Raw genomic sequence first — 26850 nt, 5'->3', positions numbered from 1 at the left:
GTTTTAATTCCAGGCTGCATCACAAGTCAGAATTTTTAAAAATTTTTATTTATGAGGTCTATTATATGAACAAAAAGTTATCAAACATTTTAACATTCTTGTTCTAAAGAAAATAGCATATTGTTATTATGATAAATAGGACACGTTGTAACAACTATTTGTATATTCCACTAGAGGGCAGACCCGACACTGTTAACCATTTAAAAAATTCCCCCTTTTTATTTTTATTTATTTATTTATTTTATTTGTGTTTCTGTGTGTGTGTGTGTGTGTTTTGAAGTATTGCGTATGTATCTGCCGAGTCAACTCCACACACGGCATCTTTTTCATTCTTCCTCCGTCCTCGTGCCTGCCACTACAAATACCACAATCCTTTGTAAAATCCAACGATCCAATGAAATGCGAGGGTGGGCGGGATTCTATGACATCACTACAAGCGGCCAGTCTCTGACCAATAGGGATTGAATTCTCTAGGAGGAGGACAATCGCCTTTCATGCTTGGAGCATTGTAACGTTTCCCCGGCCGATGCTTGTATGCTTGTTTTTGTCCTGTGCACGTTTACCTCCCTTAAAAATCCATTCATTTAGTCCAAATCCGAATCAGCCGTAAGGGTTCGCCGTCGCTTCTGCACTCGACCCTTTTTAAGTCGACTCATCTTTTTATGCCTGATCTGTTGGGATTCAGAGTGGGTGTTGTCACAGGACAATGATCGAGAGACCCGACACGGCTGTTTCCAGCGTTGCAGTGAGTACAATTTTCATGCATTTACCCAAATCTGTCCAGAAAATATATTTAAGGCACATCTGGCTTATAGATTCATGGATTTGCATGGTGGTGGGCGAATTGATTCCTAGCGTGACTGTCCCTCTAGTCAACTATATGTTATGGTAAGCTGGTTTCACATTTATGGCACATTTATGCTAACTCTATTTTTCTTACTAATTTCAACATAACTATTCAGTAGACACTAGTACTTATTCCAATGTTATTTATTAGGCTACATATTCAAGTAGTAACTAGTACTCTTTCATTACATACTAGTCTCTATACCAAGTCTCCATATCAAGTAACAAGTCACTATTTCTTTGTTAATGGTAACAAATTGTAAATTATTTGGTAATGTGTGGTTCAGTTAGCAATTGTTTGTATTACTAGTATAAAGGTAACCGCAACAGTTGTATACAACAGGAATACATACAATAGACAGATTCCCATTGAATTTAATAGCTAATATTTGCAACTTGTCAAAGCAAATTAAACTTGACTAGTAAAGAAATAACCCCTAGTATATAAAAACAAGTCTCTTTATTATTGGATTACTTTTTAAAAATGAAAACTAAGTACAAGTTACGTAAAAGTAGATACTAGTTATTTTTTAAGAAATAAATGTGAAAATAGCATGCCATAATCTAGGGTTCATAAACTTGATCCAAAGCTCACTGGTTCCTGTGTTTTATTGATAAACAACTATTGATGAAGTGAATTATGTCATATGTGCCTTAGCTCATGTAGTAAACGTTGTAATCATATGAAAACTAAGAAACAAACTCTTCAGAATCATGTTCTTACACTCAAACAACCCCCCGCATTTTAAACATTACCCTCTATCAATAAAAGTTTCCTCATACCATACCATACTTGAGGCATAACTGAAATGGTGAATCACATATTGTAAAAGTGAACCTGAGAAGTGCTTTTTTTTGGCCCTGTTGCGGTCGAGGCTGCACACATGTAATAATATGTTGAATATGTTGATTACCATTGACCTCAAGACAGATGATTTTGATTGCAGATGCATACAAATTTGTTTTTGGAGTGAAATGGTTGGGCTGTTAATAGCTGTTTGGAGCAGCAAATGAGAATGACAGGCTCTAAGCATGATGCGCAGCTCTCTTGCGGAGAGCAGTGAGTGGAGATGCATTTCAATGGGGTGAGAGAGAATAGCAGCCAAAAACTGTCACCAAGCATATATCACAATCCCATTCATGTGAACTTGAAGGAAACCCACTTCATACGTCTGCTTAAAATCAACCTGGGGCCATTTGGTTAAAAATAATTGCAAAAATAGCTCATAAAAGTGAAGTTGGTTCTGGGAAAAAGTCATAATTTCTTTCTTTGCACACTCCAGTTGATATTATATAAGTTTATACATTTAATACTCCAAGTGCTTTTTGGGGCCACAATATTTAGGGTCCTCATATCAGCTGTGTTATACACCCTTCAGAGGTTGAATGAGTTGCACAAACGTTAAACCTATTCTGATTAGTAAGCTTGTGAACACCCACATTGTTTCCCACCTACGCTATTTGCACCCTTCAATCTGTCCTGTTCTCCAGATTGCACGCCTGAATTAGGATGCTAACATGAAGAGGGGTTCGATAATCAATGATTTAATTCACCCATTTGGTCAGATGTTTTGTTGTTTGCCATGTTGGGCCATGACATCAATCTTACAGTTATGTAAGAGCGCTTCAAGAGTGAAAGCATGGAAAATGCCCTGAGCTTTTTCACAGAGCATGGCTATTTATAGACTGTATGAATTATATAGTATAGTTTTGAAGAAGATGCTGCTGCGTTTTGTGCTGCAAGTGTATATAAACAGTCAGAGTTTTCATATCAAATCCATTTTGATATTTTCTTCTTTTTAAAGAATAGATCACACACAAATAAAGTTGTCATTTATTTATGCATGTTGTTCCTAGGCTGTATGATTTTTAGGGATGCACCGATATTCAAATTCTAGCCAATACAATAAGCTGATAAATATTTTCTGATAATTGTGTTATGGCCAATAACTGATAAATGGCTATGGTGTTTATACCTTTTACATAATTAAATGTTTTCATTATTTTCACATAATTTTTTTTTATTTTTATATTGTACATATCTGAAAATATTTTGTCTAAATAAATGAAAAAGAAAACTCTAAAATCGTTACATTTTGGCTTGCAACATTATAATGTACAGTATTAAAAAAAAATACTTTATTGATATTTTTTTCTGAAGATTCATTAGAGAAGCATTTACATCGATACCATATTGGTTAATGGCTGATAATTTTTCAAAATTATCGGTATCACCGATAACCACCATAGTGCCAACCTAATGTCCATCTCTAATGATTTTCTTTCCAAGAATGTTTTTTTTTTTTTTTTTTTTTTTGTATTTTGTTTAAAGGAATGTATTGTCTAAATGAAAAATAAAATAGTAAAATTGCCATTGCAACACTTTAACGTTCAATATAAAAAAATAATGAAAAAAATGCATTTGACATTATTATTAAATTAGTGTTTAAAGATTCATTTTAAGTGGGCATTAGATAATGGAAAATGTAATATAAATGTAAAAACAGGGAAAATACGATTATTTATTCTTGAAAGAAAATCTTTAGTAGCGTGTTACAGCAGTACCATATCGGTTATTGGATGATAATTTTTCTAATTTATCGGTATTGCCCTATACCCAGTATAGTACTGATGTAACTTGCATCTCTAATAATTTTTTTAACCTTGTCATGTTCATTCATTCAGCCCAAAAATAATAAAGTTGCCCTGATAACTGTAGCCCTCCCCATTCAAAATCTCTCTCTAAATGATATGGCCCCTACTACTTAGTTTTCCATTGGCCTACCATGCATGAGAAGCTCAGCGGAGCCAAAGCAGAGCGATCAATTGTGTTTGCCTTGCCTAGCGTGTGCTTCATCGCTGTGCTTCCGAGAGCATGAGATTACAAGAGATGGATAGTGACAGAGAGAAAGGGATGGAGGAGCTCGAGAAGGACTTACATCTGGACAAGGCACTGACTGTGATCTGGAGTGAAATCCACTGTCTCCATGACGACATTGAGTTCATGATGGATTTGATACGAAACGTAAATGAGCATGAGGAACAAGCTTCACCTCATCCCATGTATCCTCCCTTCCCCAGCCTCTTGGTTTCCCAAAGTTTGTGTTTGGGCTAGAAACCGCTCAACCTAGTGGGCCTGTAGCTGTTTTGGTGTGTTATTTTCATATGTGCTTAACACGGATCTGTTTACTCATCCTCAAATTAGCAAAATTCCGTGTTATCCTTTGTTGTGGTATCCCTGTATGTGAGATTAGGAGTTAGGCTACACCAAGCCATTATCCACTGGAACTAATGTTAATATTAGCATAGCCTTTAATATCTTTCCTCTGAAGTCCCCCTGAGCCCTGTTTTGAGAGGGATAACTGTAATGGAGGAGCCGTTCTGCTCTTTAATCAGTGGAATGTGGAGTAAAGCTGTGTTCTCTTCCAGCAGAGGAACCTGGAGGGTTATGTCGGCTTTGCCAACCTCCCCAACCAGGTGTACAGGAAGTCCGTGAAGAGGGGGTTTGAGTTCACACTCATGGTTGTCGGTAAGTCGCAAAATTCTTTTACCTACCTGTGAGAAAGTCATTCTATGAAAAGTTTGCATATTGAAGTTTTCGTAAGATTTTAGACATCTATGAAATAAATGTTGTGCTTCCATTTCCAGCTAAATTAAGTTTGGATGTAATTAAGTCTTCAAGTTAAAAAAGTTAATGCAGATTTTTATTAATTTTTTTTTTTAACAAAAATTGTATGTAATCATGTCTTTAGAAAACACTCAGGAAATATTCATAAAACGTTAATTGCTGACATTTACAGTTCAATTTTACATGGCAAGTCAAGGTTGTGAAACTAGAATATGTTTGTTAGAAAATGATTTGAACGCTGAAATTTTGTAAAATTGATATACTAAATTCTATTTGGATCTATTATTTATGATGCCATCATGGTAACATGAGTTAAACTTTTATGATACCAATGACACAAAAAGATGAAAACAAAAAAGATGAGATTTTAAGTTCTTTCACATTCACGTCTTGAAAGAATGATGATGTCAAAATTAAGTTTTCAGATTTGTGATAGTTCGTTACGGAAAAAATTGTCAAATATGATGGTAACAGGGTTGTCGCATAACCTGGGACACAAAATGTTATTTTAATAATAATAATAATTTAGTCAACTAAAATCTTAAAAAAAAAAAATATGAAGACAAAATGCTGGCTTTTAATTCCATGTATCTTTTTCATCTAATTTTGCATATTTGATGATAATATTTGAGTGAGAACAGGCCTAAAACTGCATAAAAAAGCAATTGAAAAATTGAGGAAAAAAATACATAGTAATGTCATCAGTGATTATTTGAAAAAGTCTTTCTTCACGTACACGAGGAACACAAATGGCAATCATGTTGTAAAGTGGCACACAAACAATAATCTGTCTGTGGCTTTGAATGAAAGTGTTTTTTAGCTGATGAACGAATGAATAAATGCCCACATTCAAGAGTAGATATATGAGGAACGTTGTGATGATCAATACTCTTGTCCCCATCACACACACTCTGTGGTTTGGATGCTGTGACTAAAGCTGTATTGGAAATATGGATCTCGGTGAAGTAACTGTCATGGAGCATTTCGCCATAGCAACTAGGTTTGTGTTTGTTTGCACTTGCAATGGGTTTGCTTTCAAGCTTTGGTGTGAAATAATCTCTTTCTTTTTTCTGTTCCTCTATTCCTTTGTCTCTCACTCATTCCCTTCCTCTGTTATATAGGCTTGTCTAGTTTGTGGTTTCCTGTTTGGTAAACCGGCCTTTTGAGACGCTTGTACCGGTGCCAGGTGTTGAGCCGGTTTCAATGAGTCTTTGTAGAAAGCTGTGTTGCCTTCAAGATGTGTGGCCCTTTAAGTAAATTTACAGTGATCGCAAGTGAAAGGTGCAGTCACATTAGCGATGTTTTAGCAAACTTTTACTGGTTAAAATGGTCTGTTGTCATTATAGTAGCAAAGTTACTTTCAAACCAAGCAGCTTTCTGTTCATCAGCGCGGTGAATTTGTGTGACCAACTTGATCACGAACAAAATCTGCATGGGGAACTTTTTTCGAAAGCAACGAAATCACTGGATTTTATCCACAAAATTTCGCTGCGCTCCAGTTAATATGACTTAAAATATGAAACTTTTATTCCCACTTTTTTGTTGGCATTTTAGTCTTTAGCTCGTCTGTATCTTTTTTTGTTTTTGTAAACATTTAAGATTACAATTTGAAATTTTATAGCATGTTCAGAATTCTGGAACCAACAGTATTTGGAAACAGAATTGCGATCTTGCAGATTGTGGTCTTTGTTTACATATATTTGCATGCTGGATGGGGATTGGTCTTGTAGTAAATATACAGTATAAAATACATTATAAACAGCAATATTGTAAAATATACTACAATTTAAAGAAATTATTTTCCATTTTTATACATTTTAAAATTAAATTCATTCATGTGATGGCAAAGCTTCGTCAGCATCATTACTCCAGCCTTTAGTGTCAGAAATCATTCTAATAAATTGATTTGCTGCTGAACAGCAACAACAAACAGATATTTCAACAGTAGTGTATATACTGTATAGCACCGCTGATCTTAATAAGTGCAAGTCTAGCAAGTATCAATATCTGTCTTTCTGTTAATAGTGTTAACAAGATTACCCCTCCACATAAATCATCTGGAAACATGATTTTGCAAGTACGTTCCACAGACTGGGCTGAGAATCTGATTACAGTCTCAGTATGTAATACATGTGATCGGGTCTAACTGGGTTTTGCATCTACTTAGAACTGTATTCAGCTACGTCTAGTGGCCTTTTAAAGGACAGAAATGAAAACTGTCGTCTTGTTCTCTTGTCACTCATCCTGACAGGCACCACAGGGCTTTGGCTGTGGACTCCATTTTTCCCTCCAAAATTAAGGGAGGAAAAAATCTGTTTCCTGTCTTTTCTGTCTCTCTCTCTCACTCTCCCTTGTTTTTTTTTTTTCCACAAGCATTTCCTTTCTTGAGCTTTCCCTCTCAAACCAGCTGGCAAAACGTTTCTTCAGGGAGAAAATGTTGGAAAATGTGAAGAGTTTTAGAGGTTCATCTGTCAAATAGAGTTATCTGAGGCGTGTTTGAGGTGCAAGAACAGGCCACAAAAAGATTGAAGAAGTGAAATGAAATCTTGAAGTTTGAAGTTCTTGTTAAAAATATGGTTTAGTCTATATACAGTCTTTTTTAATAACTGTTATTCAAGCGTGTAGAGGAATTCACACCTGTACAAGCAATGAATAGAAAAAAAACCCCGTAAAATTTCACGCATGTTTTCGTTAATTGTGCAGTTTGCATTCCTTCACAGTAACAACTCTGACAGCTGTATTTGGACAAAATTTGAGATGCGTGATGATTTTTCCAATTGGTAGCTGAAGTCTTCAGACGTGACATGTTGGTGAATTCCATGTTATTCAGAGATATTTTCAACAACACAGCAGCAGTTTGTCAGGTGTGGCTGTACAAGAATAGCTGGCACTTTTTTCATACACTAGCGTGTTGTAGGTTCATTTAAAAGTTCCCTGGCTGAAGCACAGACACACACAGGGAGGAGATTTTAATCGCTGGATTATGAAGCCAAAGCTTCCCCTCTCTGGCCTGCCAACAGGTCATCTAACAACCTGGTCATGGAGCTAAGCCTGTCAGACAGTCTTGGCTCACACATGCTAATGTGTCCGCCAGTGCACAGACAAACACTGACGGATCTCTGGGTTTTTAAACAAACACTCTTTTAAAGTTTCGTTCAAGTTGAAAAGGGGAATATTTTAAGTTTATTGGTGCAGGACTTGTTCTCAGCTCTTGATGGCTTGAGTGTATGAAGTAGAGTAACTCCATTATGCAAATCCTCTTTCACTCTACAGAAGCCATTGAAGAGTTTCATCATGTTGGAGAGATATTTGTTTAGATGGGATTTTAGAAATAAACAATTAGGAATTTGACGTTATGAAAGATGTGTGATGCTAGAAATGTGTGAAGTGGCCATTCTATTTCCAAAAAAACAACACAGTACTATTGTGAAATATAATTAAATGTTTTAAAATAATGAAACCGTTGTGCTGCTTTTGTGGAAACCTTGATTTTTTTTCCCCCCATTTATTTATTTATATATATATTTTTTTCAGGATTCTTTGAACAATAAAGATTAAAAAGAACAACATTTATTTGAGATAGAAATCTTTTGTAACATTGCAAATGTCTTTACTGTCACTTTTGATCACTTTAATGCATGCTTTTTTAATAAAAGTTAATTTCTTTCAAAAATGATCTTACTGATGCCAAAGATTTAAACAGTATTGTATGTGTATATACCGAATTTTAACCATATTTACTATATAACCATATTTGCTCAAGATAATACCACAGTAATTTATAATGTTAATTTCCCATCCAAAATACTTTTTTAAAGTTTTCATTTGTAAAATCCACCAAATCCATATCCCAGTGTGCTTTTGAGGTGTCTAATTGTCCCTTTAGTCACTGTCATCTTCAGCATATTTATGAAAATGATTTTAAGTTATTGCAAAACAGTGTAATCATATCCAATCGACTTGTAACCAAAATGCAGAATTCGTGACAGCTTGCATGATTTATTAAAGAACTTTAATATCTGTACTTTACACTCAGTGGTGAAATGTAGCTTAATGACATATTATGGAAAGTGATGTTCTCTAATGAGAACATGCAAATTATGCTTTAGGTCTCTGAATCTTTAAATCCTGGTGTAGGTTCCTGAAAAGAGTCCCCTGAAGTGTCCATGTGGTTGACATTCCGACTTTCAGTTGTTTGAAGACTTCTATGAATGAGAACTATGCCTTTTGAAGAACTATTGCTCTACCAGTTGAAACATTTCTTAATGCTGTTGTATATAATATTGCAGATTCAGAACAGAAATTGATGCACATGGCAGACACACAGTCCATAGCTTAGGTTATGCTGATTGTGCGCGTGCAGTGTGTAATATCACACATGTCACCTCATGGATCTTATTTTCAGTCTAGGGCTTCCTATTTGAAGTTTCGTGTGTGTGTCCATGGGAGTTTTTTTTCAAAGTGTTACTGATTGTTATCTCAGGCTGTTCGGAGATGAACTCTGACCTTTGTTGCCGAACAATGGATCTTATCACTACTGGAGCACCTCTCTGCAATCCAGTTAAACACACAGTGCTATCACACTTGCATTCTCACGTCCTTTAAAATCAGCAATAAATACTTGATCTGAGTGATTTCCGAAGCTCTAGTTTGTTCAAAATAATTAACAAATTATAATTATAATAGTTATACAAATTAAAATAATTTGTTCTGCTGTTTATTTGCACCAGCAGTTTGACTCTTATGTGTTGGGGTAGTGGGCCTCTCTTTTGCTCTCTGTCTGCTATCTGTTTGATAAAGGGTTAACAAACTGCATGGCAGAAGTGCTTGAGCCCCTTTTATGAGGAAAAAAGAGAGAGAGAGAGAACAAAAAAAAAAAACAGAAAGAGAGAGATGGGATAGCGGGGACTGGATGGGGGGCAGGGCAGTGGAAAAGAGGTGGAGGTGGAGGATCATCAGGATATCTAAGCCCAGTAATGGGCCCTGGGGTGCTTTCTGGCCCAAAGCGGGATGACAGGAAGATGTAAAAAGATGAAAGTCAAGAAGAATGTGTGGAATCTCTTGGAAAGTTTGTCCATTTGTCCTAGTCCTCCCATCCATTCAGGGTAGTAGCAATTAATAAGCGTAAAAAAAAGTATCTTTCAATCTCAGTAGGGAAGTTTGATTAATTGATGATTGATTAATTATCTTAAAGTTTTTAAATCCATGTTAAAGCACTTTTCTAAATTACTAAATGGATGGTTTGCCAAGGTAGAGCCCCCCCCCCCCCCCCCAAAAAAAAAAAAAACCTGTAATCATTTACTCACTTTCATGGCTTTTTAATCCTGTATGACTTTCTTTTTTTGAAAAGATATTTTGAAGAATGTTGGGAACCAAACAATATTCATTCATTCATTCATTCTATATATATATATATATATATATATATATATATATATATTAGGGCCGGGACTCGATTAAAAAAATTAATCTAATTAATTAGAGGCTTGTAATTAATTAATCGAAATTAATCGCATTTTAATCGCATATAAATATTTGACCTGAGAACAGTGAGAAGTAATTTTTTTTCAAATGGATTTATTGTATACCATTGAATAATGACTGAATACATAAGCTTAAGCAACAAAATAGTTTATTTTTGTTCAACCAAGTCTAGCAGACCAGTGCAATTTTTGCCATGAAGTGTAGCAATAGCATATTTAGAAACAATTTAGAAATAGTACATTTCAGAAATTCAGGAAGCTTATAGGTGCTGGAACCTTCTGTAAAGAGTTTTTTAAGTAATACACAATATTGTCAATTACATTCAGAACATTGGAAACCCTGACTATTAGAAAACATCTCTCTGTTGCTTCAGAGGCCATAACATACTAAGTCCAACTCTCAATAAACTTGGCCAAAACAATAAAGAGTTCAACATAAACTGTTGCCACCAACAAAATAATACATAGTTCAACATAAAGTGTAAAGTCCACGCTAGCTGCTATATGTTTTGCGTTGAGGAGATACTTAAGGCTCGATGTGCTGCGCCGGTGATATGCGAACGCTAGTTGGTGCTTCAGTATAATCGGTCCGCCGAAACGCATCCAGTGAGAAACATTCCGCGGTGCAAAAATAAGTTATTAAAAATGCGGGAAATTTTTTTCTGTTATTAATTAATCTTAATTAACGCGTTATTTTTTGTGTAATTAATTAATCTCAATTAACGCGTTAAAGTCCCGACACAAATATATATATATATAAAAATATGTATGTATGTGTATGTATGTGTGTGTATGTGTGTGTGTGTGTGTGTGTTCATTTTTCATACTATTTTTTTTTTTTTAGTTTTTTTTTAGTTTTTGTTTTTAGTTTTAGTCATTTTTTTTTAATGCGTGTTTGTCATTTTTTAAATTTCTTTTTTTTTAATAATTTTAAAAAAAATTTAAAAGTACTTTTTAATAAAATCTTAATTAAAAAAAAAATGTTAGTTTAAAATTTTAGACATTAGACATACTGCAAGGAACACAAGTGATTCAAATGCTTTTGAACACTATTCACCACACTTTTTCAAGCTAAATGCAAAACCGTGTCAAACTGGGTCAGGAAGTGATGCTAGCATGCACCTTTTACTCTGAAATGTCTGTTCCCCTTTTATCCTGTCTGGGTCTAGTTCAGCGTAAAGCCAGTGGAAATAGGGTGTGTTTATCCGTGGTTGTGCCAATCTGTTAGCACTGCTATAGATTTTTCCCTCTAATGGTTTTCCAGTGTCTCTGTTTGTCCCTGCTGGAGAAGCACATGTGCTGTATCTCTTTTGACTGGAGTAGTAACAGAAAGAGGATAAAGGGCCCAAAACCAGACGGGGAGGTGAGTTCGCTCCATTCATCCATGGCTCTGATAAAGGTCAGCCAACTGTGAACTAGACCTGGATCCTTGCTGTGTAACTGAAGCGTCTCATTTTCAGAGATCATGCGGACCGATATTTGATTAAAAAATTGGAAGAGGCTAATTGGGTCTGGCTTTGCCCTGAGGGGGTAAGAGGGAAAGAGAGGGAGAAACAGTGCTTTAGAGATATCTGGAGCTGGAGGCTAATCTACCTATTTTCACCCGTTAAAGCAGTGGCATCGGGATTTCATGAATACATCCTGCTGTGTGTGTGTGTGTGTGTGTGTGTGTGTGTGTGTGTACTAATACTAATGTGTGGTTTCTGTAAAGCACGGGCTTTAACCAGCCTAAGCTAACCTTTGGAAATGGTTTGAGCAATCAGATTTGCGACAAATTTTGATTTTTGTATGTTTTCACAAACATTTTATGTGGTTTTAACCAATCTATATTTTACCTGTGTAACCCTGTGTTTTTTTTTATCATTAACTTAAACTATTAAAAAGATGAAAAGTATTTTTATTATCTGATAGTCACAAAATACTTAAACTATTAAAAAGTAGTGATCATTTTGATAATTTAAATTTATACCATTTTAACCCTATTTTATTTTTTATCAAATAAAACTAAAACTATTAAAAAGTAGTGATCATTTTGATAATTGAAATACACCTGAAATAAAATATAGTAGATAAAAATCTTAAAATTAGAAATGTTGGCTTAGCAACTAACTGAAATGTTTAAGTACTAAAATTACACAAATAAATTAAAACATATATACAAGAGCACACAACAAAATTAGTAAAACATTCAAACTAAAAGTAAAATAAAAACTGAAAATATATTATCTAATTTGTAATATATAAATAATACTAAAATAACACTAGTCTAAATATACTTATGGAATATATGGAACTTGCAGTACATTATAGACAAATACATTTAAGTTTCTTTGAATTTTTTTGAAATGTATTTAACCGTCATCACTATTAAGGTAGTAAGTAAATCCTGCATAGGTTAGTTGAAAAAAAGTAAAGATGCTGTTTCCCCATGGTCTTGTGTGTTGGTACATGGCTTCCATTAAAATGCCAGTATAAGTGCAGGCAGACCAAACACTACTCTGTTTCTCTCTATCTGTCTCTCCTCCCCCCTTTCCTTCTCTTCCACTGGTCGCCTCAGTTTCAGGTTGCTGACGTCTCTCATCTTCCCCCAACCCCACACACATAGATGCTCTCACAGTCCAGTCACTCTGTCTTGTTTAGGTAAGTCTTTGTAGCCTGAGGCAAGGAGAAGTAAATTTACTTAGCAGACAGAGGGTGGGCTTGGTGTCTGTGTGTTATCTCTGGCATAGCACAGAGAATCTTTAGGTGTGTGTGTGTGTCCAAATGTTGAACTGTTTTGGCTCCATGGGACACACTGGTAACTGCTCATACTTTGGTCAATTTGGTTGATGTTGTAATAACGTTTATGAGTTAAATCATATAAATCATATAATTTACAATTAAAATATTCATATTCATATTTTAATAGTAGTCTTACAATCCAATCAAACATCAGTGAAAAAAATCAAATACCATTAAAAATTTGGTTTCATCTTACATATGGTAAATGTCCACATAGGGCCTGGTGTAGTAAACGAATAATCCAAGTTTTGGAAGCTCAGAAGCTGAGGATTATCAGTGGGAAGATTGTTTATTGAGAGAAGGAGCTTTGAACACCCCCACTTGGAGCCTAGGATCAAGCTTGTGTCAAAAACGTGGAGTGAGAATGTGTATTTGAGTGGGTGAGGATGGTGTACATTGGTGGTCTGTTCTGCCAGATGAGCCCAAGCGTTCCCTTCCCCCAATTCAAGAGATGTTCAGAATGACACCACCTTGTGCTCATCAGTTGTAAAGAGTAGTGTGGAGGTGGCTAGAGGGAATGGAGCAAGCAATGTTTTATTCCTTCGGAATAAAAGAGCTTTCTTTCTCTCACTCTTCCTCTTTGTCCGCAACATTTTCCCAATATACCCATGAATTTGCTGTCATTCGATTGTTGTCTTCGAGAAGAAACTATTGAAGTTCTGGCTAGGGTCCCACATGTGCCATTGGTTGGCTCAAAAACAACAAACTAATTGTGTGTTTCTGTGTGGGTGGATGAATGTGAGAAAGCTTGTGAGGATCTGTGGAGAATCTCTTATTCATCACCTCCTGATTTTAGTTATGGGTGTCTCCGTCTGTCTCTTGCATTTGGCATTTCATCCTGGCACAAGTTAAGCACAGCCACTTAACATTTTTGTTTCTTTCCTGTTCTAGGTGAGTCTGGACTGGGCAAATCCACGCTTATCAATTCCCTCTTCCTGACAGACCTGTACTCCAAAGACTACCCTGGCCCATCTCAAAGGATCAAGAAGACTGTTCAGGTATGTCTTCTTTAGCTGACCTTTGACTCCTGATACTGATCCAGTGCTCTTCCCTTTATCTACCGCTGTCTCTATGTTAGTGTTGCTCTCTCTTTCTTCCTTTACCTTTGACCCTTTATTTCCAGCCACCATTATCTTCCACTGCCTTGCAGCCAGATTTGACATAGAGAAGCCATGAGGGAGGCTACTGAAGTCTGATTTCTCATTCTCTACCTTGGATTGGGAGCTGGCAACCTTTTTGTTGTGAACAAAGTGCACCTTTCAAGTGGGACTGTGCTACCTAACTGACCCATTCAACTGTGCAACCCTATGTATAATGCAGATCTGTTTTCTTGCATTCACCCACTGTTGTGCTGCATGTTCCAATTTTTGGTCTGTCTGAGGTGGTCTTGTTGTTGAAACTGGTCTGCATGGTGCTATCAGCAAGTTGTGCAGATAAACAAATCCAGTCTGTGTTATCCAGGGGTTGCAGATACAAATGGTACACACTGCAGAACTCTGAGTAGCATTATTCTGATAGACTTTTTAAGTGCTTCTTATTAGATTAGCTGCATGGCTATGAGGAAGGATTGGGGCGTATTGCATTAATCACACTCCAACACCCAAGACTGCATTTTGCCTCATCAAGATCAAGGCAACCAACATGCAAGTGCATTGAGACAGCTGGAGTGCAGAGCACCAAGCAGGCTGAAGCAATCACAAACAGATTCCTGCCTTCTGAAGGTCCCAGGCCAGAGCAAATGATCCCAGACTTCCCAGAGGAAAGAGACAGCAGAGTTTTGACCTTATATGGAATTGATAAACAAGGCGAGAACAGATGCTGGGACTGGAACATCAGAAATGGGGGAGGAAACACTGAAAAGAGCGACTCAATTTAAGTGTTTTTTTGAAGAAGATGGGAGGGGCAATATGAAGGGGTCTAGATTCCTCTGGAGGCAAGTAGGGTTCAGTAGAAGGTCAAGAATTTTCCCACGAAACCCAACACCCGACAATGACTTTCCCACCACCCTTGAGATGGGACATGTTCCGAGGCATCCCAGCCCTTTCTGGTGTTTTAAGTGCAGCCACTCTCGGTTCTCCTTTATCTTGATGAACAAACTCTGTCATTGTTGACATCAAAACTAATTTCACTGTTGAGGTTTGGACTTTGGTCAGGTTTGGATGATGTCATTTTTGAAGTTATTTAACTGGAAAAAGCTATCCAATCATGCAAGTACAGCTCCTGTCTACTTGAATGGGGAAAGATCGAAATCTCAAAAACTTTTCTGCCATACTTATTTTGCAATAACACAGGGATGTCCAGTTCGGCTCCTGAAGCCACTATCCTGCAGAGTTTAGCTCCAATCTTAATTAAAATCACATGAACCAGTTAATCAAGGTCTTCAGGATTACTAGAAACTTAAATGCATGTGTGTTAGAGCTAAACTCTGCCAGATATTGGCCCTCCAGGATCAGGATTAGACACCCTTGCATTAATGTCAAATCACTAGGGCTGGGTACCGAGTTCGATACTTTTTAGGTATCGACCGAATTGCCTCGATACTATCGAGTATCGAAAAATGACATGTTGTTCGGTTCCAGATTTCGATACCTAAGGAGTAAACTCGTCAACGTCAGTGCTCAAACAAATACATATGAAATGCACAAAAACACACAAAGTCACACACGCACGCACGCATAAACTCTCCACGCGCATACTTGTATGAGACGCAAGCACACACACAAACTCGCGCACATACTCAATGAGACGGGAGCAAAAAAACACACACAAACTCTCCGCGCACATATTCATATGAGACGCGAGCACACACACATAATACCTTAAAAATGTGGAAAAGTCGATCAAAAGAATGTGGGTACATTTCTCCAGGCTCGATGCCAACAGCGCGCGATGCAGTATTTGCGGTAAAATAATTGCTGCAAAGACCGGTACCACGACAAATATGATGAAGACCCTGACAGTGCACGGAGTAAACATAAGAGCAGAAAGTTGCTCCGTCTTCGACTGGTAAATGAAGAGATACCTTGTTGATCACTTTGACAGTGTTTATATTGCAATAAATAATAACCTACTAAATGTACACTGCCGTTCAAAAATGTGTTGGTTAGTCAGAATTTTTTTTTTCAGTAAGGATGCATTAAAGTTATCAAAGGTGACATTAAAACGTGTAATGTTACAAAATATTTCGATTTTAAATAAATGCTGTTCTTTTGAATTTTTTATTCATCAAAGAATCATGAAATCATCACTGTTTTCATATTTCTGAAGGGTCATGTGACACTGAAGTAATGATTTTGAAAAATCAGCTTTGACATCAGGAATAAATGACATTTTGAAATATATTCAAATAAGATTTTAAATTGTAATACTATTTCACAATATTACAAGTTTTACTGTATTTTTTATTAAAATAAATTCAGCTTTGGTGAGCATGAGCTCTTTATAAAAAAATTTTGTTCCTGTGCTTTTTTTTGTTCCTTTGTGCACTGGCTAAGGAGCATGAGTCAAACTGAAAAAATAAAACCAAAGTTTTTCTGAGGTAATGTGTTCTGTAATCTTGTTAAAATGGATTTCATAAAATTGGTATAGAAAAAAGTATCGTTAGGAACCGGTGTCGAAACTAAGGTATCGAAATTGGCACCGGATCAAAAGATTTTGAACAATACCCAGCCCAACAAATCACCAATAAAATCTGACTGATATCATAACTGGTCTAGCAAATGCATGTGTCGCTTGTATCTGCCGTGTCAAACCCTGTCCCTAATGATGCCCTTGTGGTCCTCTACCAAGTCTACACTTTAATGATTGCCATATAGACTGTCAGGTACAAGTCGACTCTAAAGACAGCATCATTGAACACTACTGAGCACCCTTCTGAAACCTAAAATGACAAATGGGACACCCTTCGCCCTCATTTGTGTTCACACACAGGACAGGGTACAGGGTTTTAAATATGGCAATTTACTTCCTCTCATTTTTTTTTTTAATAAGTAGCCCGTCTTCTCGTCATATTGTATCTGTTCACATGGATCAAAGTTTGGTGGGTGCTTGTTTAGGTTTATTTGCTTTTCTCACCACTGTGCAGAAACCTACCAAACATAACCTCCACATCATCTTACAATCTGAATCCAGCAACTGTGGCATCTGTCACCCAACATCTAAACAAACCCATTCTCATTTGGAGCCATGATGTAAAACCAGGGGACATTGCTTGCTCCCACTGGAATTCAAAAGAAGATCCAAGGTGGCACCTCTTTGTTTTTACCACAGACTATTTAAGTTTTACCTGGATTTCACAAATGAAATCTCTGGCATTTAAAATTTTCTACTGCCCACGCTTTCCTCTTCAGACCCCATTTAACCTTCTCTGGCGCTTTCCCTGGTGGCAGGATTCTTTCCGCCATACACTTTGTCTTGAGCTGTTCCACCATGAATGCCCGTGTTATAAATTTGTCAGCCTGGCCAAAGGCCATGTGGTGATGTGTGGCTGTCTGGTCCTCTGTGGTCAGTTCAGGCAGGACACAGAGTCAGCTGCGAGAGTATTTATATTCCGAAAACAATCTGCAGTGTTTGTCAAAGCAGCCACACAAGGGCCACTCTGGTTGCGTCGAATGAAAGTCTTGACATTTTTGTGGCTGTGTGTTTCTACATTTTATTTTATTTCTGTTTCTGTGTTGCTGCAAAATGAAGTGGCCTGATGTGCCTCATAAACGTCCTCGCTTGAGCAAGAATGGAAGGGTTTTATCCACTTCTCTTTCTTCCATTTCCTTAATATTTTTCTTTCTCTCACTTAAGTCTCCTTAAGTCTCTCCTGTTTCTCCTTTCCACTCTCTCCTCTTTTTGAAGAACTAAGAAAGGTTGTGGTTGTTTTTGCTAGCCAGAAAGTGCATGTGTGAATGAGAGTGCAGTTTGAGAAAAAGAGGGTCAGCCAAAAATAAACAGTTTTTTTCAGGTTTTTACTGAAAGCAGCTGAAATAACTTCAGGAGATGAAGCTGAATCATAGTGACATTGGAGATGACTATTTCAGTGTCTCACCTTGGCGCCTAACCTAGAATGCAAGTAATGCACTCGCTAACAAAAAATGTAGAAGATGACGCAGAAACTCTCGCGAGACCACATTTGTTGCTAAAAAAGGGGAAAGATGTCGATTTAGTACTTGGCGTCATTTTAAAAACATAGACATGTTTGTCTGTAGCAGCAATGAATTGAAATATGCACCTTTTAATAAAATAAATTAGTCGATCTCACTATTTGGTGGACAACTAGATGACCATGTTGCCTTGTAAATGTTATTAGCATCTTTTGTATGACATATACAGCTATAATGTCCATCAGTGTTTATGTTCTAGGGTCGTGTATGACCTTTTGGTTTGATGCAAATGCAAAAGTACACATTTTTATGCACAAACCAGTATTAACCTCTCCACTAACATGAGTGTTTGTGGTTTAGAATTAGTTAGCGATGATGTTGTGTCAGTGACATGAATCTGGAACAAACAGGCAAGGTTGCTGTCCCAGGCTAAGTCATACATCCTGTGGTGACAACTTGTGGTCCTGCTTTCAGGTGGAACAGTCCAAAGTGCTGATAAAGGAGGGGGGCGTCCAGCTCACGCTGACCATCGTAGACACACCAGGCTTTGGAGATGCAGTGGACAACAGCAACTGGTGAGTTTAAGAGTTTTGGGGGCATTTTGGATTTTTGGATAGGCAAATAACCTCCATTATAGTCGAAAGATAAAATCATGTTAGGTGTTAGATATGTTTTTACAGACTGTGATGCAATGACTTCGCCTTTCATCTCTCCTCCTGCCCTTTCTTTCAGCTGGCAGCCCGTCATCAACTACATCGACAGTAAGTTTGAAGACTTCCTGAATGCTGAATCCCGTGTAAACAGGAGGCAGATGCCTGACAACAGGGTGCACTGCTGCTTGTACTTCATCGCCCCCTCTGGTCACGGGTAGGTACTGCCTGCCGTGAATCAACCAGCTTAAAATAGAAGCACCACACACACACACACATCCTGATTTACACATTTTGCACTTAGTTCAGGAGTGGGATGATGTTTGGAATTTTGTACATGAATACTGTACAACTGTACAATGAAGGCATCAGTGCATTGATTTAAATGCATTAGCGGGTGAAATGGAGGACATATGAGCACAGATGGAGATGCACACTACCCACTCTCAGCTCCAAAAGCCTTACATAATGCCTACTAAACTGGGCTTGACGTATGATAGGTGTTGACTGGTTTATTTTTGAAAATAATTAGCTTGTTTTGGCTTGATTTTGCTCAAGATTATGATTTACTTTTTTTGTTTTGGGGAAAATTAACTGCAGGATTATTCTTTTTCTTTTTTTATTATAGTGTGTTTTTTTTAATCTTTTCGATGAAGTTTTCTGTTGTTTTGTGATTTAATGACTTTAATAAGTGGGAAAATCCACTATAAAACTCTGCAGTGCTTTATAATTCATAAGTATGTAGTTTATCATATATAATGGAAAAACAAAGCACTGTTTACTTTTATATTTGCATTCAGTGTAGTGTAACCCCTGTAGCCCTGTGTCTACAAACACAAGCTATTCTCTTGTGTGCCCTTTTTGAGATGCCATCATGAAGCAACATTCATATCTCTGTGACGTTTGTGTTGCATCTTCAGTCTTGACATTCCTGAAATTTATAAACAAACCCTCAGCTGGCCCCCAAAATCACAAAAACACACACAGAAACCCTGCTCAGTGTAAGAACAGCATCTTTGTCTGGAATCCCGAACGAAAGTGATGCAAAGAGAGACAGAGAGAAGCCCTCATTCCCTCCATGACATAATTTTTCTGGTTTGGAAGGAAACAATGAGGAAACGTTCAGTGCTGTGTGCTGACAGTGGCCCCTCTGCTCTGTTTATTCATCCCGTTTCTGGTGCCTGACTTGTTTCAGTTCTATTGCATGACTTCAAAGGGCACAGCTCATTTTTGTGTTTGGTTAATGTGTAAGATTTGCAGACTTATACAATGTTTTACTTAACCTTACTGTTATGGTCACTGTTCATTATATTCATATTACCCATGTGGAAACTATGTGCCTTTTTATTGTTTTATTCTTTTCCTTGTTCCGTGTAGTTGTAGTAGTTTCTATACTTTTGCTTGTAAGACTTTTCAGGATTATGAATTCATTCAGTTTTAAAGTTATTCCCAGAATGCACTATACTATGGTATGCTGTATTATATTATACTCTGTGATATTCTTTACTATATTCTATATGCTATACATAGAAGGGTATACATATATATACCACTAGGGGAAAATTGCAATAGGCACACACCTATATTTTATTTATTTACCTAATTATTTTATCAATTTATTTAGTTACATATTTATTAATTGATTTCTTTTTAAATTAATATTTTTTTACTTATGTATTTGATTACTTATTTTTACTTTATTTATATATTTATTTTTAATAATTGTATTTATTTTAGTTTTTTTTGTTTTTGACTTTCAGTATTTAGTAGGAAAGCATTAGTTGTGTCAACATTAAGAAGTTAAATATTTTAAAAATAAAAAAAAATATTTTGGCATAGTATAGCTTCGCTGTTTTGTACTGCACTTTATGTACTGTGCCTTGTTATACAATTTAGTTTAATTTAGTGATCTAAATAATGATAAGTAAGCAACACATGCTCACAAAACAAGTGTAAACTGTTAGATGCAATTCACTTGTATTCTCAATCTTTTTTTCAGACTGAAGCCTCTTGATATTGAGTTCATGAAGCGTCTTCATGACAAAGTCAATGTCATCCCCCTCATCGCCAAGGCTGATACACTCACGCCAGAGGAGTGCCAGCTGTTCAAAAAACAGGTGTGTGTGTGTGTTAATGTGTGATTTTTACATTCTTCAGGGGATGATTTGCATTTTACAATTTTTCTCAAGCACTACAAATTCTACTGTTCTCTCATCATTAGATTATGAAGGAGATCCAGGAGCACAAAATCAAGATTTATGAGTTTCCGGACACAGAGGATGATGAGGACAGCAAACTGATCCGAAAGATAAAGGTAAAGAGTCAGTCCAAAAGAAACGTACATAGTCAGATGTACAGCAGATAATTACAGACAACAGTAGTTTATGTATTTATATAAAATTTTAGATCATAGTCTAACTATGGAAAAGTCATAGCAATTAATGATTGACAGTGAGAATCCTGAAAAAAATAGTTCCTTGTTAGTTCATATTTCCTAATGGATAAACTGTTACCATATACAGTCTTATTATGAAACTTTACATAAATCTTACATTTTGAATCTGACAGCAGAAAAACAATAAAAGAAATGTTTTTGTCTTTAAAGTCTGTAATTATCCCAACAGCATCCACAATGTTGTTTGTTTCTGTAGGTTAGCTTGAGGTTATTATTGAGGGCATGCAAACTGCTACAGAACCAATTTAGTTGACTGACCCGCCTCTGGCTCTGAAGTTCAATAAGGATCTACGTCAGACCCCCGTGTCTGTCCACTTTCACTGCGTGCGGTCGATACAGGCTCACTTTAATTAACTGTGGTTTGTACCAACAGGAGAAGATGCCTCTGGCAGTGGTTGGCAGCAATGTGGTGATCGAAGTAAATGGCAGGAAGGTTAGAGGGCGTCAGTACCCCTGGGGTGTGGCAGAAGGTACGTTCTGCATCAACATGACCCATATGAGTTTGTCATGAGGACTGTACCATTTCTAAAGAAAACAGGGGTGTTCCAGTGCATGTGAAACAAGCTTGCTGGACAAATTTCCTCTTAGGTTGAATGTCCAACCTGAGGGATTCTGGAAAAGGGAGGGCGACGAGGTGTTAGGTTTTACCGAAAGAAAGATTGTCACCCCCTATTTTCATCATAGGCCACAAATGACTTGTTGTGGTTTTACTTTCCCCACATTTCTTTCTTTACAAAGCTCCCCTCCCTGAAAACTATTTCATTTGGAATTGTTGTTGTGTGGTGAGCGAGTGTCTTTTTTTTTTTTTTTTCCTTGGTTGTTTACGTGTCATTCTTTCTTTTCTCTTTTTTTTTCTTTCTGTCTGCTCTTTTCCATGACTGACAGAGGGCATTATTGGTAAACAAACCCATTTTTCATTTATACGCTCTTCGTTAAGGCCTCCCCCTCTCCTTCCTCTTTCACCTTTTTGCTGCTCAGAATCTTTGCTGATTCCCACATATAAAATATACAAACACTCATCTCTAACATGTGTATCCTTTACATGTTATAACATCTTAATTATCCTTTATGTATTTATGTATGACATAACTAAAAAACAATATATCAATATTTAAACATCATATAAAAAACTCACCAATATATAATATTTACAAAATTATAAAAAAACAAAAGCATTTGAGAGTTTTGCTAATATTTGATATGTACAAAGGGATCAGAAAGTGTGAGACTAATGAATGCTTTTGTTGTACTTAAAAAATAATAATTTAGTATATATTACACAAGCAAAAGGTTTGAGTTTTTTAAAACTACATGTGTGTATGTAAATAATATACATGCATAATAGATCATGTGTAATGTGTGACCAATAGGAAATGCATTTCTGATTTAATAAAAAATATAATTTACTAAGTATTAAAAAAAGTGTAATTCTATAATATAAATAATATAATATAAAATAATTTAACAAAAAAAACATCTTTCAAAAAACAAACAAATTTATTTAATAAATAATATATAATGTGATTAGTAATGTTTAAAAAATATATTATCATATGTGTCTGTGTGTGTGTGTGTGTGTGTATATAAATTACAACTGACTTTAAACAATAACATAATAATAGAAAATAAGCAATTGAAAAGATTTGAAATATATTTTTGATATTTTGTATAAAAAAAAAGTTTTTTTCTAAAAATAAAAAAATCCTAAGTTTTTTTAAGATTATATTTACTAATGTGGCAGTATTAATAAGCAGCAATATTTACCTCATGATTATATTTACTAATGTGGCAGTATTAATAAGCAGCAATATTTACCTGCCGATATTTTGTGTCTCATGAGGAGGGAACACAGAGCTTGTCTAATAAACATAAATGGCCAATTTAAAATTACCTAAATATTTATGTTTCTTAATTTGATTTCCCAACAAAATCATTGCAAATACATAATAAATATGTGATATATCACCCAGCCCTATTCTTATGTTTAAATAAAACCTTGCATCCAGACATGCATGCCTCCCATTACTTATTTCCAACCCCCATTATAGATTTCAATACATTGAGGGGTACAAAATGTACCCCTGAGGTCAAAACATTTATTTTCTTCCTTTACATACATATTTTTTTTTATTATAGTACATTGACATCATCATTTATAAGTATTTCTGCCTCAGAACTCCGATGTGGGGTTGACTCAGTGCTAATATTTCCATTCTAACCTCAACGCTGTTATAATATATGATGTAATATAAGGGATGCCGTTTTGGGGCACCGTCTATCCCTGTCAGCCTCAGGAGTTTTCTGTCCCGTCAAAGTGGAAATTACAAATCCCATGATCCCTTTAGACGTATGAGTCCACCCCTGCCCCTTCTGGTCTATCTGCTTGTCATCGCTATGCCATGTAACCCCTCCAACAACACACCATTTTTAGTTGTAGTAGCCCATGAATCACAGGTTGAGTGGGGGTTCCCAAAGGAGTGACTTTAGTCCCGCCCCTCCAACTGCTCTCTCACAGGTAGGTGGTTGTAGCAGATGATTGACACATGGGGTGGTCAATCATCATGAGTTCTCCTTATAGGTAAGATGCTTGCTTGGTAAAGCATCGTAGGGCTCTATAACTGCTGTAACGGTGCAGGTTAGACTTGCAGAAGATTTCATCCTTTAACCATCTTTCAGAAAACAGTGTCTCTGGTCCTTTTCCAGAATGCCATGTGATGACAACGATCGTACCTGTGTATGATCACATAACAGCGATTATGTGAACTGCTAACCTGCTGTTTATTTTTGTGACTGTTTAACCTTTTGACATATTCAGTTTTGATGTCTAATTACTAAATTGTGTTTTTCTTTTAACTGGCAACCACCTGACCTGTGTCTGTTGATTTTTCATTTGTCTGATATTGATTAATTGATTCATTTTCTGTTCTGTCAGCAACCTCATTGTCTGATCCTGTTTGCTTTTAAATGTAGAATTTATGTTTTAAGTATTTTTTAAAAAATTAGGGATGCACTGATTAAAGTTCTCTCTCAATAATTATTTTCTTGTTATAGCTGATAATTAATAAATGGCTAGTGGTCGAATTTTAAACATTTATATATATAAAAGAATATTCTTAGTAGGCACCACAACATTCTGTCATTATATTTATGTTATGGCCGATAATTGATAAATTGGCCAATAAAAATGCTACAAGTGGATGTAGGCACCACAACATTCTGTCATTATATTTATGTTATGGCCGATAATTGATAAATTGGCTAGTGGTCAAATTCTATATAATTTATTTTTACTATATTAAATAATTCTTAATTATTTTCCTGTTATGGCCGATAAAACATAAACGGTTAGTAGTAGAATTCTACACTATTTTGTCTAAATAAATTAAGAATAAATACTTAAAACTAAAATAAATAGTTTAAAATGCTACAAGTAAATTTAAGCATCACAACATTATCTTGTACAGTATGAGTTTTAAGATTTACTAAAAACGCAAAAGTTACATAATTGTAAAACTAGAGGAAATTAGCCTCAAAATAATATTTCCATTATTGATTTATACTGGCGAATTATAAAACATCACCCGATAACTGATAACTGGTATTGATATATCATGCATCCCTATTAAAAATGGTTTTTGATGGCATCTTTAATCAAAATCTCATATTAAGTATCTGTCATAACTGCATACATTCACAAAAATAATGCATTTTCCATGTCAACTTTTATTGTTACACTTAACAGTTTTACAGCATTATATGTTGTAGTCCTACACATGAATATGCAAGTAGTGCCTACTTTTCTTTTTAAATAAGATTTTGGAATTTTAAATGAAATCTGAAAAATGAAATGTTAGGGTTTTTAAAGTTTTGAATTCATTCTGATACTAATAATATAAAACAAAAACATCCACCTCTTCCAGTTTAAAACGATAACCACTATCACTTCAAATTCACAATCAATATGAATAATCACATAAGAAAAAAAACAACTAAAGGACACACATGCAGGACCTAACCAGGCACGACCTGACAACAAATACTGAAAATATAGAGAAGTTTTATTTTCTGACAAACTGAATTGGAGTTTTTAATCAAAGTTTAACCTGTCATCAAACAATCCATTCCAGGACACACATGCAGGACCTGAAGGACGTGACCAATAATGTTCACTATGAAAACTACCGGAGTAAGAAACTAGCAGCTGTCACCTGCAATGGGGTCGACGCCACCAAGAACAAAGGCCAGCTCACAAAGTATGAAAACAGTTCTATTTTTAGCTCAATGTTTTTCAGTTTTTGTCCTGAACACACTTCCTTGGGATTGAGTCTGCAAAGTTTGTCGAGGCTCTCCTGTAGCCCATTCACTACAGAGGATCTATTGATGAGCAAGTGATGTAATGCTAAATTTCTCCAAATCTGTTACAATTGTTGCAATGTCTCTCTTGTAGGAGTCCCCTGGCCCAGATGGAGGAGGAGAGGAGGGAGCACGTGATGAAGATGAAGAAGATGGAGACAGAGATGGAGCAGGTCTTTGAGATGAAGGTCAAAGAAAAGAAGCAAAAACTGAAGGACTCTGAGGCAGAGGTGTGTATTCGAGGACGCTTGTGTTTGGTTTCTAGTTCCAAATAACATTTATTTTTTTTAGCATTTGTTCCCGTTGCTCTCCATATTTCTCATGGATAATATCACAAATACTTAACTAAAAATCCTTTGACATCTTTGATGCAGTTGGAGCGGCGTCACGAACAGATGAAGAAGAATCTAGAAGCTCAGTATAAAGAGCTTGAGGAGAAGAGGCACCAGTTTGAGGAGGAAAAAGCCAATTGGGAGACCCAGCAACGCATCCTGGAGCAGCAGAAACTTGATGCATCAAAGTGAGACTCTCGCTGTTCTTTCAGCTCAATTCTTCAGTGTCTTTCTCTTAAAATAGCCTTTCTGTAACTCTCTGCATTATTCAGTCCCTAAATAATGCAGCTAGCAAAACAATATTTTAAATAAGGAACTGCACTCGTGCACAGAAGTAGAGGCTGACTGTCCCATTTGCCGCTTACACATTGATAATCTGCATTCAGAATTAACCATCAACCAGAAATAAAAAAAAAAAAAAAAAAATTTTAGTATTTAAAAAAAAATAATATTAATATATTAAATTTTTATAATATATATAGTATATTTGAAACATATTTTATTTTATATATTTTTTTAGATTAATATTTTACATTTCAATTTGATAAAATGCATGATTTAATAAATTATATGAGATATTGAAGATAATTCTGCATATTGTGATTTGTTTTGAACTTAATTGTAGTAAAAACATTCAAAAAAAAAAAAAAAAAAAACAAATTAGTAGTGTATAGTATTGCAGTCAGTATACATAACAAGCAGTGGCATAAAAAGAAAATAATAATATCAATCATTAAAAATTTAAATAGAGGACATGGAAAAATATTGAAATTTACAGTAACCATAACTAACAATTTATTATCATAATCAATTTCTTCATTAATGTTTTTGTCTTTTTTTTTCTCAGGACAATGGAAAAGAACAAGAAAAAAGGAAAAATCTTTTAAAGACATCATGAAGCTCCATTCCTTATAAAACCAGAAACTCCTTGCATCTCTTTAGATGTTCTGATGTTTTATGACCCCATAAGAAACACATGCTGGAGTGCTACATTACAGTTTACTGCACATTCCATTTCAACATGAATGAAAGGAATGAAATGTAGGATATTTTTATAGTCACATCCACACACGATATCATCGCCCTCTTCTGGTTGACTATTATATTGCACCACATGCCCAGTATTTCAAGTTTATGTCTCGACCTTTCGATTAGAGTGAGAATATTGACCAACATTCATTTGAAACTTTAAAGTGTGGTTATTATAAACAACTCTTTATATAAAAAATAAT

At 35.8% G+C, this 26850-nt stretch overlaps 1 protein-coding gene across 2 annotated transcripts; it reads left to right on the top strand.

The window, feature by feature from the left end:
* The first annotated feature begins 464 nt into the window (after nucleotides 1-464).
* LOC109050637 (septin-7-like) lies at nucleotides 465-26850 on the top strand. 2 transcript variants are annotated; one of them, XM_042715191.1, is made up of 13 exons: nucleotides 465-745; nucleotides 4276-4375; nucleotides 13630-13736; nucleotides 18303-18403; nucleotides 18561-18695; nucleotides 20478-20595; nucleotides 20700-20792; nucleotides 21307-21403; nucleotides 21819-21870; nucleotides 25061-25186; nucleotides 25381-25516; nucleotides 25661-25806; nucleotides 26466-26850. In XM_042715191.1, exons 1-13 carry the CDS (start codon nucleotides 707-709, stop codon nucleotides 26503-26505), a joined length of 1290 nt encoding a protein of 429 aa, XP_042571125.1. In that variant the 5' UTR covers nucleotides 465-706; the 3' UTR covers nucleotides 26506-26850. The 2 variants fall into 2 exon arrangements, with proteins under 2 accessions (XP_042571125.1, XP_042571124.1); XM_042715190.1 differs by lacking the exon at nucleotides 21819-21870 and having other exon boundaries at nucleotides 467-745; nucleotides 21307-21437; nucleotides 25031-25186.

Source organism: Cyprinus carpio, chromosome A25 (genome assembly GCF_018340385.1).
Source record: "Cyprinus carpio isolate SPL01 chromosome A25, ASM1834038v1, whole genome shotgun sequence".
In the NCBI taxonomy this organism is placed as follows: Eukaryota; Metazoa; Chordata; class Actinopteri; order Cypriniformes; family Cyprinidae; genus Cyprinus; species Cyprinus carpio.
Note: the sequence above shows the minus strand (reverse complement) of the source record. Positions and strands in the feature narration are given on the sequence as shown.

Coding starts and splice junctions, on each gene's coding strand:
- LOC109050637 (XM_042715190.1), top strand. CDS start 707: ATGATCGAGAGACCCGACACGGCTGTTTCCAGCGTTGCA. Junction 4,376..13,629: donor GTTCACACTCATGGTTGTCG/GTAAGTCGCAAA, acceptor TTCCTGTTCTAG/GTGAGTCTGGACTGGGCAAA. Junction 13,737..18,302: donor GGATCAAGAAGACTGTTCAG/GTATGTCTTCTT, acceptor TCCTGCTTTCAG/GTGGAACAGTCCAAAGTGCT.